Below are 14,938 nucleotides of genomic sequence, written 5' to 3'. Positions count from 1 at the left end.
CAGATGGTAGGGGCTGGGGCCCAGGCAGCGTCACGGAGAGTCTGGCTTTCTTTTAACAGCACATTCTACAGAGCTTACCAAAGTTATGAGAAAAAAGCTGAGTCAAGGATGATTTCATTGATCTTTCCAGCTTAATTCCTCTAGAATCCCATTACAGAGATTGTTTGACCCCTAGAGGAATTCAGACCCATTGACCCCACCCTCTTCATGCCCACAGTCGTCCTTCCCCAGCGTGTGTACTGCACGGCCCACCTTTTGTCCCCTTCTTTGTACACACGGTCAGTTCTGCTGGCCCCTCTCTCCTTCTGCCATTTTCCTGGAGAAATCCCAACCCCAGTTTGATCCAGCTCTCCCCCTGCTCTGCCTGAAAGTCTTACTAACTAAACAAGGCCAGAGAAAAACACCAGGTTATGTTAGCTAGTCTCACTGTAAATCTAGAACCTCGAACCTGAACTGCTCCCCGTGAATCCCACGGTATTAACTCGTCAACTTACTCTTCCACTTTCCCAAATTACTTGTGTACCTCCTTCCTAAACCTTCAAACACGACTTCTTTGCTTCCCTCTCAGTGCTGTCTTAGATATTGCACTGGGGCGAGAGTGGGGGAGCAATGAGAAGTCACATTCTTTCACAACCAAACCTATTAAACTGCTTGCGTCTGTCTCTATGTCTACTCACCTTTTCCTGCCATTGCGATGGGTGAACAATCCTCGCTTATTTTCTGCCCTATTGTATCCCAAGCGCCCAGATTAGGGCCTGGCACACAGTAAGCCCTTAATATTTTTTCAGTGGAGTGATTAAGGCCAACCTCTCAACAACTTCATACCTACAATTTACCTCTCTGTCTCTTTTGCCCAGTCATTTTTCTGTCTTTGTTGTATCCTAACCATCATTATATAAACAGGCTGTATTGTCCCTCAGCTTGAAGAGACCCTCCTTTGACCTTTTATCCCCCCCAAATTCTGCCACATTTTTAATGCCTCTTTTTAATAGAACTTCTCCAAAGAACTCTCTAGACTTGCTGTCAACACTGCCTTTCCTCACAATCTCCTTTGAACCCCCATCAAACACACTTTTATCCCCAGCACGCTACTGAAACTACTCTTGTTAAGTTCACCCATCACCTCTCCCTCGCCAAATCTAATAGTTAATTCTCAGGCCGCTTGTTACTCAACCTCTCAGCAGTATTTGACATAGTTTATTATTCTTTTCTGCTTAAAATACTTTCTTTACTTGGCTTTCATGAGACCACACACTCCGGGTTTTCCCCCTTCCTCACTCCTCACTGGCCAGCCATGTGCTTTTCTGTCTCTTGCTGGTGGCTGTCCTTCTATGTCTCAGACACCGGTGTAGCACTGCGCCTCTGCTGCTCTGGAACAGACTCACTCCCTCCGTGATGTCATTGCATCTCATGACTTTAAATTCCATGTATTGAAGTTTCCTAAATTTCTGTCTCTGACCCAGACTCATGCACTTATCTGTTTGCTGTCCATCTCTACTTAAATGTCTTATGGGTATCTTAAAGTCATTCACATCCAAATATGTGGCATCCTTCTTCACAAAAACACTATACAGCCCTGGCTGGTATGGCTCAGTGGACTGAGCACCAGCCTACTAACTGAAGGTTCGATTCCCAGTCAGGGCACATGCCTGGGTTCTGGGCCAGGTCTCCAGTTAGGGACATGTGAGAAGCAACCACATACTGATGTTTTTCTCCCTCTCTTTCTCCTTACCTTCCCCTTTCTTTGAAAATAAATAAGTAAAATCTAAAAAAAACACTATACATATCTGTTCCTTTTATACCATTTCCCACCTCAGTAAACCACAACTTCATTCTACCAGTTGCTTAAGTCAAAAACTTGGGTGCATTCTTGATCCCTTGCTTTTTCTCGTACCTTCAGCAAATTCTGTAGTGTTACTAATGATTGAACCACTTCTAAAACCTCAATCCAGGCATCATGTAATGATTAAGGTCAGCGTCTGTGCCTGAGAGTGGGTGGCAGGGGCTTGCTGGAAGTGAGGGTGAGAAGGGTTGGAGCAAGTGTTGGACGGAACACCTCCGCGGCTGCTGAGTTCACCGAGAGTTTGTTTAACAGCAGTCGAGGTGAAGGGTCACTGCAGTAGGATCACAGTGGGGCTAAGGGAAGGAGTTAGCTTTTATTGCACAGTTAACAGGAAGTCACTTAATGCATTTTTTAAGTAGAGGATTTTACGATTAGGAATAAATATTGTATATATCATCTTTTGTTAAATGAAGATATATAGATAATGTTAAAACTGATTTTCTAAATTGCATAACATGTCAAACTTGACTCTGGAACTTTTAGCAAGGAAACATTTTAACAGACTGTTAGAATTCTATTTAAACAAATGGAGAAATCTTATTAAAAATTACACCAAATAGATTTTTAAAAAAATGGTAACTGTGTGAGGCGACGCATGTGTTAACTAACCTTATTGTGCTAATCATTTCACAGTATGCACATATAACAAATCATCACATTGTGTGCCTTAAACGTACACATGTATGTCAGTTATATCTCAGTAAAGCTGGGGAAAAAGTGGAACATTAAAAAATATACATTGAGCCAAATTAAAAAAAAAAATAGCAACCCCAGATGGTTTCATAGAGAGAGGGAGTTTTACTAAAGCTTTTAAAGAGTAGGTTGATCCAATGCCTAACTCCTGGGGCGGGGTGGGGGGAAGGAAAAGGTGTGATTTCTTTTTTATTAAATTAGTTTAACGCTGATGCCAGAACTTGACAAGACTGTACAAACAGATCAATCTCACTCATGAATATTGGCATTAGAAGTCATAAATGAAACATTAGGAAACATGGTCTAGCAGCTCATTCCAAGATGAATACTCCACATCTACCTGGATTTATTCCAACAGTAATGAAAGGATGTTCAGTTTTAGGTAATTCAGTCACCTTTGATCATGTTAATTTTTTTTTATCATCACCTGAGGACATTTTTCCATTGCTTTTTTCCAGAGAGGGGAAGGGGGAGAGAGAGAGACAGACAGACAGACATCTGTCAGTTGCCTTCTCATACACACCCCGGCCAGGGATTGAACCTGCAACCTGAGCATGTGCCCTGACTGGGAATCAAACCCACAACCCTCTGGTCTATGAGGCAATGCTCCAACTACACTAGCCATGTTAATTCTTTTGAGGTGAAAAATCAGAACAAAAATCATAGATATTGACAAGATATTTGATACAATTTAAGTCATTCTTTTCTTTCTTGGCCCAGAAGGTAAAAAAAAAATTTTTTTTTCAATTACAGTTTACATTCAGTATTTTATATTAGTTTCAGGTTTACAGCATAGTGGTTAGACAAACACATACTTTGAACAGTGATCCCCCTGATATTTCCAATACCCACCTGGCACTATACATAGTTACTACAATATTGTTGACTATATTTCCTGTGTTGTGCTTTCTTTTCTCGTGACTGTTTTGTAACTATCCATCTGTACTTCTCAGTCCCTCCACCTTTCCCTCCCAGTTCCCCACCCCCGCCCCTCTTCCGGCAGCCATCCGTCTGTCCTCTGTGTCTGTGAGTCTTCAACAGTCATTCCTCACACTAACACTCAATTATGTGGGAACAAGTGGATGCTGATAACTTAACAAAATTTATTTCTTGCCATCAAATCTGACATAATTTTTAAGGGGCCATTCTCATTAGAATGAGGCATAAAACAGGGACATTCACTGTTACTGTTACTATATTTATGGGAAGAACTAGCTGGCATAGTTAGAAAAGCTGCAGAATGAGAGGTTCAAAAATAGCAAAGACTGAGATTATATTATCATTCTATGTACGTGGTAAGCTTGTATGCTTGGTGAATGCAGGAAAATAAAAATATAAAACTACCATCAATAGTGGAAGTCAATGATACAGTAAGGTATAAAATTAAGATAGAGAAATCAATAATTTTCATATCTTGCCTTTTACAAAGGCAAGTTAGAAGATATAATAGAAAACTATAGTTAAAATATTTATAGTTGACAAAGTAAATAGGCATAAATTTAATAAGGAAAAAATAAGATGTATGTGAAAAAAATTTAAATACTATAGAAAACTACAAATAAGAGTTGAATAAACAGCAAAAAACAGGTGCTCTGAGGTTAGAGGACTCAGTACCAAAAAGCTCTCAATTCTGCCCAAGTTAATTTATAAAATTAACACAATACAAATATAAACTCATAGTTGTTTTGTTTTGGTCTGCAGTTCATTGGGATGGGAGGAGCAGGGAGAGGTCTGGAGAAGCTGGGTCCGAGGTTCGTACCTGGGCAAGCTGTGAGATAACAGAGCAGTGAGGAAGGAAAAGTGGCCAGGAGCCAAATACTCCAGGGTGGCACCTGAATGTATAGATGAGTCGGCTTAACACTAAAAACAGTAAGTAGCCCTGGCTGGTGTGGCTCAGTGGGTTGAGTGCTGGCCTGTGAACCAAAGGGTCTCCAGTTCGATTCCCAGTCAGGGCACATGCCTGTGTTGTGGGCCTGGTCCCCAACTGGGGGTGTGCAAGATACACCCCCTCATTGATGTTTCTCTCCCTCTCTTTATTCCTCCCTTCTCCTCTCTCTAAAAATCAATAAATAAAGTAAAATAAATTTAAAAATAAATAAAAACAGTAAATAAAGTTCAGAATTAGACCTAAATCTTTGTAGGATTTAGTATGTGAAATCAGGTGGGAATCCAGTTGGCATTTGAAATCAGGTGGGAATCCAGCAACTGTCAAGGGCTCCCAGCCAGCAGTTGACGGTCTCCATGTTCAGGCTCAGCCCCCCAGCTACAATCCATGTTCTTAATAGTCGCCCTCGCACTTGGGGTCATTTTAAACACAGGGCTGTACAAGGCAGATTCGAGGGAAAATTGTATTGGCAAGACCCTTTCCTTTGTACTTCCTAGGTAGGTGGTGGGGGTGGAGGTGAATGGTGGGGAGACCAGTGGACGGTGCAGAATGGACACCTGAGCTGAATGTTCGGGCTATAACTGCTCTGATATCAAAAGTGGTGTTAGATAAAAGCATTATTTGCATTCAACAAATGTTGTGTCTATTATGTGCCCAGGATAGAAGCACTTCCCTAAAACGAGAGTTGCAAATAAGGCAAAGGTTAAGAACAGATAAATAGAACAGAGAACCTAGGGAATATCTGTTCTGGTTATTTATTCTGCGTAATTACTCTACAATAAGTGTTAAACATTTACTAGGTAAAACTCAAGTTTATGGTATGAAGAAAAGTATTTTGCTGATGATATCCACATATATCTTCCAAAGTGGTGATGTACTGTGACAAGAAAAAAATTGTTTGAAGTATTTCCAACTATATGTTTTGTACATCATCTAAATATTAAACATGCTGCAGGAGAAATGCTGTCTGCAAAGGGATTTAGAAATCCACAAAATACCTTTTCATTCATCTGCAAAATCAAAGAGCAAGTCATTGCTTTAGTATTGTTCCCATCTTGACATTTCGTTTTTGTTGTTTCAGTTCTCATTGTGTACCAGTACTACCAAAGCGGTTATTCAGGTATTTGAAGGAAGTTCAGTTATAGATGGCAAAATACATACATCCTGTGAGTTGACAGGGCATTTCTCCAGCTGCCATTGTGGGAGGTGACACTAGATGATATGTTCACTGAATCATAGAAGCATTCATAGAGGCCCCATTGTCTCAGCAGAAAGCATGTCAATCATGAGTTACTCAATCTGTAGGGTAAATTCACCCCCAAAGCAGGCTAATGAGGCTGGGATTATGGCAGTAAAACGGTTGGCTTAATGGTATTGATAGAAACCAAAGTTTTCTTTCCTATTTCCTGTTTTTCTTTGAACTGGGTTCTGTTTTGGTCTTCGTTGCTAAGAGATATTTAAATCAAGGAGGACTTTGAAGAAGACAAAAGGACAGCAGCCTTGCTCAGTAACTGCAAATGTCAGAGGCTTACATATCACGACGCCTGAGAGCACCAGTTTTGGGACAGCTTGCCCACCTGTCGCTGCTGGTGGCCTTGGGTAGATTGCTTCCCTCTGAGAGCTTCAGTTTCCTCAACTGTAAAGAGTTAGAAACCACATGGTCTGGTTTGCTCAGGACAACCTGGTTTACAGCTGCTGTCCTGTGTAATTATTAATAGCACCCCTTCACTCTCAGAGGCATTCTGGTTTTGATAATAAATTGCATGACTTACGTTACCTACCTTAGAGGGATGCCATGAATTGAAGTGAATTAATGTTTGTAAAATCCTTAGCGTGGTGCCCGGCACATAGTATATGCTCAAATAATGATGCGTATCATTAAAACGCTTGGTTTTTCAAACCAGGCTTCAAGGAAAATGACTCGATGGGCAGTTTCTATTTTTTAATGAAAATTTGGCCTCTCTTTCATTCATTTAAGTCTTTTATTCCACCCCCATAGAATTTCCTGCCTAAAGCAATGAATTTGAGAGGCTTTAGCAACTATTCAAAATTTTCCTGATTGTTGTGTTTTCGCAGGTTATATACATGTAGAACTCCAAGCAGTTATACTAGTACTAACTTTGTAATAGTAGAACACTTAAGAGTATTTTCAAAACGCTTTTATAAATTGTATCTCATTTCCCACTAGAATTCCCATGAAATAGGTATGATGATGATATTACTATCATTTTAATGATCTGGAAACTGACCATTGGAATTAAGAAATTGCTTGCCAAAGGTCACATGCCTCGAATGCATCAGGGAGGGTGCAGACACAGGGCTTCTCACTTTGCATTCCGTTTTGTTTCATTATTGCATGTTGGTTAAATGAAAGAGCAAGCTTGCCAAATTATCCAAATTCCTTCCTGTTGTGCCTGCTGTTGTCATTTTCATTGCACCTCTGACTTGTCTGATACTCATTCATTTGTGCTTTTTTTTTCATGGCTTCATTGTACAGACAAAGTCCCCGGCATAGGGTCACCAATGGTCTAGAAGACATTTACGATGACTCTAGATGGGGTCTTCTGTCACTGGGTTCTGAGTAATCTCAGGACCAGCGGAAACAGAGGAGTCAAAACTGCTCTGTACAATTGCAGGCGAGGGTGAGAGAATTGGGGTCTGTCGTTTCCAGGCCTTTATGCATTCGGGCCACTGCGTGCCTCAAGTACTGGTGACTTGTTCCACCTCTTCTTGTCTCAGACATCCCGTTACATGGAGTAAGGCTCCACTCATGTCTGCCTTCTTTTCTAAACGGGCGACAGCTTTCCTGTTGTGTTGATCTCTGTATTCCCACATGGAGACAAGCACCTGGCACTTGGGAAAGTGCAGGAGCCGAAGTCTGGGCTCCGTGCTGCATGTGAATCTATGTGATGCCTCTTGCAACCGTGCAAGGTAGCTTGGGTTGTGCTCATATCATAGATGAGGAAACTGGGTCTTAAAGAGAGTGTGCCACTTAAACAAGTAATATCCCACAGCTTTTAAATACTGAGGTTGAGATCTTTCTCTGTTTTAAAACAGTGTTCTTCAGGTATAATTTACGTAAAATAAACTCCACGTATGTAAATTTTATAATTTAATGGCTTTTGTCGTATGTTTATACACAGCATCCCATAATCAGAATGAAGATAGTGAACCGTCCATCACCCCAAATATGAGCCAGGATTTAAATCCAGAGCTGACTCCAGGGCCCTGTTTTCCCCCCAACAATCAGAGTATAGGGAGCTGTTCCCTTATGGGAAGCTAGATAATATAAAAAACATCTTTTACAACCCAATTTGTCTGTCAGTAAAAGAATGGATGAGTAACTGCGATGCTGGAGTGGAGTGTGCACTGCAATGAAACCAAGGACTTAAAGGATCACTCAACGACGAGTATGTCTTAGAAACATAATAATGAGTAAATAAGTAACACTGTGAAGAGAATGACACCATTTCCACAAATGGTGGCATATTTATACACACTTGTAATAGAAGTAGGGGAATAACTAACAGTCAATTCAGGAGCGTGGGTACCTGGGGGAAGCGGCGAGGGCAGCGTGAGGGTCGATGCAGTTATTGGTGGGATTTTAAACATGGGTTGGGTAGTGAGTACTTACGCAGTCATTATGTTCTAATACATACTTTGTATCTACAGTTTATTCTAATCAAAAGATCACTAAAAATAAGAGATTACTATATCAGTTTAAAAATGTATGCTCTAATTACCTATTTTCATTATTTTGAGGAAAAGATCACTTAATATGGGGTAGTTCAGATCCAAACTATTTTAATTCAACACATGGTAAGGAAGTTTAGGGCCCCTGATAAAGGGTCTAGGTTTTGTGATAAACTAATACACTGAATAAGAGAGAGGGAACAATTAGTTACCTAATAATGTGACTATAAAAAGCACCTCCCAGCCATCCTCACGGAGGTGCTGGAGGGACCGAGAACTGGGGGCTTTTGTGTGGATGCACTCCCACCACGCCTGGTTTTCTTGGTGGCTGTCGTTGGGTTGGGGGTGGTGGGGAGGAGCAGGAGAGAACAAATTAAGTCAGGATCTGTCGGGTCTAAGTGTACCGGAGGTAGAAGCAGCATCTAGCCAAGGAAGACTGCAATAGTTTTGATGCCCAATAAAGCTCTCTAGAATCTTGAAAACCAAGAGTCAACCCAAGAGATTTAATTCTGGGAGAAAAATCACCAAAGACTGGGTAAGTGACCTGCAGAAAGGACTAGAATGTGTGTTGGTATCCTCTTAAATAGTGCCCTGTGTGGTTTCATCTGTTCTGCGCCCATTTTTATGTGATACTTGCTAAATGAATTCTAAGTTTAGCTGTCTGCACTTATATTTTCTAATTTTTGAAAGCTTGTCAGGTTTTTTTGAGCCTGAACTAATCTGTATTTCATAGTTAAGCCCACCTTTTGGTAACTTGGCCCTTTGCCGAAGAGACTGAGTTCCAGGCCCCACTGTCCATCTGGTGGGAGGCTGCGGGTTTTTCAGACTGGACCTAGTAGTCTCCGAAGTGCAGGTCTTACAGCGTCCAAATCGGAAAGTAGTCACTGCTGTAGCAGGTGGTCTCCCTGTCTAAATTAAGTAATTTGACACAAGGAATTGCGGTTCCTTAGGTTTTATTTGTGACTCTGTGTTCCTTCCAGGACCCGAGTATGGGCTACGGATGAACACTATTGACCAAGTAACAGCTTTAAAAACTGCATTTAAGTTCTGAAGACAAGGCAACCTTAAACTCGATGTTTAAAAAAATATCCACCTTATAGTGAGGGTTCCCATTAACATGTAGCATGACTGTGCTATTGGAGTCACTTTGTTGTCAACACAGGGAGCCTGAATTGCTCAGAACCCACAGCCACTAGTAAGTGGCAGGGCGCGGACGCTGGGCCTTCAGGTTTTCCCTCCGGATTACAGTGTCCCGTCCGCTGCGCTGCACTGCTGCTGGCGTTCGTAGGTTTCCCAGAGGTTTTGTTCTTTCTTTTTCTTTATTTTTCAATTACGGTTGACGTATAAGCACAATACTATATTAGTTTCAGGTGTAGGTTTTGTTCTTATTTAGAGATATAAATGAAGGTTTTTTAGATCACAAAACCTCATTTATTGCAAATATTGTCTGGGTATAATTTTACACTGTTCAACAGAGAGACTTTGGTGTCAGGTCTGGATTCTAATTCCAGTTGCCCACTTGTGAACTCTCCAAAAGTGAAGTTACTTTAATCTATTTTCTTATGTACGAAGTAAGGCTAATGCTATGAAAATTAAATAAGGTACCAGTTCCTTTAAAGCCTGTCACCCAGGGAAAGGCATGTAGAAATCACTAGCTAAAATTCTGAAATAGCTCTCTGGAGCTTCCATTCTCATGGGAGAGACAAACAAGATAAACAACTAAAATATGCGTGATAGTAATATGTGTGGCAGTAATACGTACTAAGGAGAAAATAGAAAGCAGAGAAGGGGGATATAAAATCTTGGAAAGAAGTTAAAATTTTAGGTGGGGTGAAGACCTGAGACCTCACCAGGAAGGGGACTGTTGACTAAGCGAAGCACCTGAAGAGTAAGAAGGTCCTACTTGTGTGGATGTGTAAGGGAAGCACATTGCCTTTCAGGGGGTGAGAGCAGCAAGTGCAGAGGCCCTGAGGCAGAAGTGCGCATGATAGGTGCGCCTGATAGGTTCATGGGGGATGGTATGGCCAGAGTAGAATAAACGAGGGACAAACTAGTTGGAGATGAGGGCATTGTTAGCAGTGGGCCAGTTGGCAGGTCATGTAGGGTTTTGTAGGTCACAGTAAGGACGTTGGAGGGTTTGAGAAGAGGAGTAACATGGTCTGACTTACATTTTATTTTAAAAGGACCTCTCTGGCTGCTGTGTTGAGAAATGCACTGTGGCGGGGGGGAGGAGTAAGGGAGGTAGTCAGCAAGGACAGAAGCATGGAGACCAGCAAAGAGGCTGATGTAATAGTCCAGACACTGCAGTGTCCGTCTTCAGAGAGTACCCGTAATGTGTTCTGCCACTGAGATGTTCCTGTGCTCGCGCTGTATTCATAAATACCAGGAAGGATTGGAAATCATGCCATCCTGACTTTTAAATTTCCTTTAGTAGATTGTGACACCGTATAAACTCCACTTTGCATATAACTTTAGCATGCCCTGCTTGCTTGGGAAATTTTCTTGCAAATGAAGGGAGCACTTTGTAAAATACGTGATCTTTGTCAGTTGTCATAGTGGAGCGGTCCCTGGTGATCGGCCCATGGCAACGAGGCTAACTGAAGTACCGTTTCATTGTTGTAGTTATCGATTCTGACATCTGAAAGGAAAGTAGGTTACTAGGGCTGATGAGCACCACGGAGACGCATGCAGACCACAGAACAGCTCCTCCGCCTCCCTGGGCAGGCGCCACACGGAAAACGGGAACCCTCTCTGCAGGATGTCACCATGCTATTTATTCTCCCACCAGCTGAAGCTGTACTTTTCTTCCATTTAAACGTTTTCTGTTAGGATTTGCTTCTTACGGCCTTTGAAATTATTTCTATGTGAATATAACAAAATTGGAGTGACCTTTTAATTTACTGGATTAAGATTCAACTTCAAATATTCGACCTTTACACAGATTGTCATGAAATTCTCAAATGAAATTAGGTTTAATCTATGTGTGTGTGTATCTGCACTGTAAGAGTAGAGAAATTGTACAATATTATAAATCAAACTTAACAAGAGTTTCACAACCACACAAGGGGCAGAAATAATTGATTTATGTCAGCCTGGCTTAGCTGCTGCAGCTGACTCAAAAATCCCTTTGTCTTTCAAGGATCTGTAGGAGTTAGAACCAGCATCAGATCACACATGAATGGATATGGTGTAGTTTACTATCAATTAAGATGTCAGTAACATATGCTCAAATTGAGTATGTTTATCAGTTTAATTACAAACTTTTTATATGTTCCTTAGGTGAAAAAAGAAACTAGAGTATCATTTTACATGTTCTATATATTAAGAAGATAAAATAAAAAAACTGAGCTATCTAGTTACATAATTTATATTTTTACTCCTGCAGTGCCTTTATTATTAACAACCTCTTTGCAGTAAAAGAAAAAATGAGTACTTGTCAATTCATGACTTTGTTTTTGTAAAGGCACCTTTGTGTGACCACCACCTTTTTGTCCATGGCATTTACCAGTGGCAGACATTTCCACAGCTATCGTCTCGTTAGGTTCGAAGAGGGACCCCGGGTGGGATGTGGAAGGTAGGCAGGATACTCCCATTTTACAGCAAGGGACTTCTACACCTAGGAACTGGCTCGGGGTCACTTGATTATAAGGTATAAAATGAATAGACTCTGGTCTTTGGATTCTTGTCCTAGGACCCTGTCCCTCACACCAAACCATTTCATCTTCTTTGTGTAGCTTTTTACAGATCTGTGGAGTACTGGTACTTGTAGAATGAATATAGATATTTTGCAGAAAGACTAATTCAGGAGCAGTGAATAGTGATAACAGTGTTATTCTGTGTTTGAGATTTCTAAATGATGGGTTTCTGTAGATTTCTTACCGGGCTGTCTTCTTAGAAACTTGCATTAAACTCAAAAAGGCATCAATACAAATGTAATGTTCAATGAAAAAAGTAAAACCCTCACAAATGTAATGTTCAATGAAAAAAAGTCACAATAGAGACCTGCAGTATGGTTCCTCTTACAGAGAGTTCCAGTACAGGCCAGCGAAGCTGTGATGTTAGAAGTCAGGGCCGCAGTTCCCTTTTTGGGGGGCGTGGGGGAGTGTTGAATTGACCTGGGTCCTCTTATACAGGGATTCCCTTGGGAAGGTTCATTTGATATTTTATTCTTAAGTAAAACTCTTTTAAATGCCTAGTTTCATAGGTGGTAGGTCATTTAAATGCCTTAGACTTGAGTAACAGTTCTTACACGTTTATTCTAGTTGTACACTGCCATTTCCCAACAAAAGTCAATTAGCTCTTTTCATTGTTGTTCCTGAGCACAGTGCATTTCTTTTGAGTTCTTGGGGCTTCCTTGTCACAAAATCAGTTGCCGTGGAGCCATCATAAGATGATTGCCAAAACATGCCCTGGCCGGTGTAGCTCAGTTGATTGGAGCATCATCCTGTGAACCAAAAGGTCACAGGTTCAATTCCCAGTCAGGGCACATGGCCTAGGTTGCAGGTCCGGTCCCCTCATTGGGGTCATATACAGGAGGCAACTTGTCCTCTCTCTCCCCCTTTCTTTCTCCCGTCTGTCCCTTTAAAATCAATAAGCGTGTCCTCAAATTGAGGGTTTAAAAAAAAAGATGCTTTCCAAAACAACTTTCTTGCTTACATTTTTAAAGATGTTATGGGAGGAAAGGTATTAAAGAAGGTCCCCAGTCAGGATGTTAATCTGTATCAAAACAGACACTGCTAGAAGTGTTTTCATGGAATTCTGATAAGGCTCAAAGCAGAGCTTTAGTCAGCTGCTTATAATTTAATAATTTCACACTGATTTTTTTTCCATATAAATGGCTTCAGAAGAGCGCACATAGTTGAACAACAATAGCTCTGTCATTTTTGAAATGTTCCTTGACGTCAGAGCCTAAAGGAAATGAGATTGAAGCTAGAAATTATTTTGAGCCAAACTAAATTTTAATAAAAATGGAAACTGATGGTCACAGCCGTGATGTTTCTCTGGGCTTCTGATGTTAAACTGAATCCACAAGCTTTCTGACCACAGTTAACAGGAAGAACTTAAGATTCTGTGGGTCAGCAAAACCTTTGCAGCCATGGCTTAGCGACTCAGACCTCTGTGAGTCGTAGATATTATGGGTCATGCTCAGGATGAGGGGCAGTGTTTGTGCAAACCATTGCTTCTGTTCCTAATGTGACTAGTTTTGTGTTTTGTTTTGTTTTGTGGGGGGAGCTTGCTTTAAATTAGTTTAAATTTTTTTTAAAAAGATTATATTTTTAAATGTTTCTGTCAGCTCTTTACACACTATGGTTTCTTCTTCCTTATTTCCCCTGCAGTGTTCTATCTCTTCGTCGGAAGAAGAAAGACTTATTTCCATCAGGAGATCTAAACCGCCAACCTCAAGCGACTTTCCTGATCTTAATACTCAAACGAACTGGGCCAAGTCACTTCCCTTGCCAACGCCCGAGGAGAAGATGCGACAGCATGCCCAAACAGTCCAGGCTGATGTGGTTCCTATTAACATAACCGGTATGCTTTGCAGACAAGGTTCAGAATGTCCTCAGGGAGAATGACGGTGGCTTCTTGTTGTGGTGGTGGTTGTATGCTCTTCGAGTTTCATTTACACAGTGCAGGTAATGGCTGTGGTCTGGCGGCCTGGTCTTTGTTTAATGAAGGGAATGCTCAAACATATGTGCGTGTGTACATGTAAAATAGCTCTTGCTTTTAAATTAAAAGACTATGTCCCCAAAGGTTGATGTCAAAGAACTCAGTGGTCTGGTCAGCCATTCATTTAAATTGTGTCTTTTTACATTTATTTTTAAGATTTATTTATTTATTGTTAGAGAACGGGGAAAGGAGGGAGAAAGAGAGGGAGAAAAACATCACTGTTTGGTTGCTTCTTACACACCCCCACTGGGGACCTGGCCAGCAACCAAACATGTGCCCTGACTGGGAATTGAACCTGTGACCCTTAGCTTCACAGGTCAGCACTCAATTGACTGAACCACACCAGCCAGGGCTAAAGTGTGTCTTTCTGAGTCAATTTGCTTTTTGAAAATATTTTGATTATATGGGGACATCTTTTTAATGTGATCTTGGTAAAGAAAAAAATTATGCTTATGTTCTAAAGGACTGTTTTAAGTAAGAAACAATTTTGTGATATCTCTTAATAGATTTTCTAAAGGGCTATTTTAAGTAATATTTATATAAGTAAAGAAATAACAATTTTGTGGTATTTCTTAATGACAGATTTTATCTTCTTGTTTTCTCAGGTGAAAAAAAGGAAAAATTACTTGAAATAAGAATATCAAATGAATTAACAATAATAACTGTAAAATTTATTTTTAAGAAAACTCAGTAGGATGGTAAAGTTATATTTTGATCTCTATAATTTGAATTCTACAATATTCAAATAAAAGTTCATTTCTTCTTAATATAAAATTTTAAAATATGAACTTTAGAAGCCAGATGTAAAATCCCAGTTCTGTCAGAATGTCATACTCAAGTTATAATCACCTGTGCTAATTAAAGGTGACAAATAACAAGGTACATGAGGCTCAAAGGCAGAATTTCACAAACTTAGATGGGTTGTTAAAAAATATCAGAATGTTCCAGGTTTGTCACTGTGGTAGCCTGCAAACAGGACAGGTCAGTGCTTTGGGACATGTACACAGTGCAAAGTAGACATGTTAGAAGTGACTAGCTTCCGCCACTAGACCATGTGCGTGAAAGAAACAGATTACTGGTTGTCCCCGTTGATAATCAGTCCATACGAAGCTGGCCTGTGGGGTAACCTAAGAGAAACCAGGTGACCAGTAAGGACG

General features: G+C 40.6%; 1 protein-coding gene across 7 annotated transcripts in view; it reads left to right on the top strand.

Moving 5' to 3' along the window:
• NHSL1 (NHS like 1) overlaps positions 1 to 14,938 on the top strand; it is a 220,115-nt gene that overhangs the window by 185,230 nt on the left and 19,947 nt on the right. For 6 of the 7 annotated variants that reach the window (XM_045843027.1, XM_045843024.1, XM_045843022.1 and 3 more), the window contains exon 4: positions 13,451 to 13,643. In XM_045843027.1, the coding sequence (XP_045698983.1) occupies positions 13,451 to 13,643 (193 nt within the window). Of the gene's footprint in view, positions 1 to 13,450; positions 13,644 to 13,663; positions 13,748 to 14,938 lie in introns of those variants that run through there. The other variant, XM_045843028.1, reaches the window with a different exon arrangement.

The sequence above is a fragment of the Phyllostomus hastatus genome, unplaced genomic scaffold (genome assembly GCF_019186645.2).
Source record: "Phyllostomus hastatus isolate PE091 unplaced genomic scaffold, TTU_PhHast_1.1 phas_contig_40, whole genome shotgun sequence".
Taxonomy (NCBI): Eukaryota; Metazoa; Chordata; class Mammalia; order Chiroptera; family Phyllostomidae; genus Phyllostomus; species Phyllostomus hastatus.
Note: the sequence above shows the minus strand (reverse complement) of the source record. Positions and strands in the feature narration are given on the sequence as shown.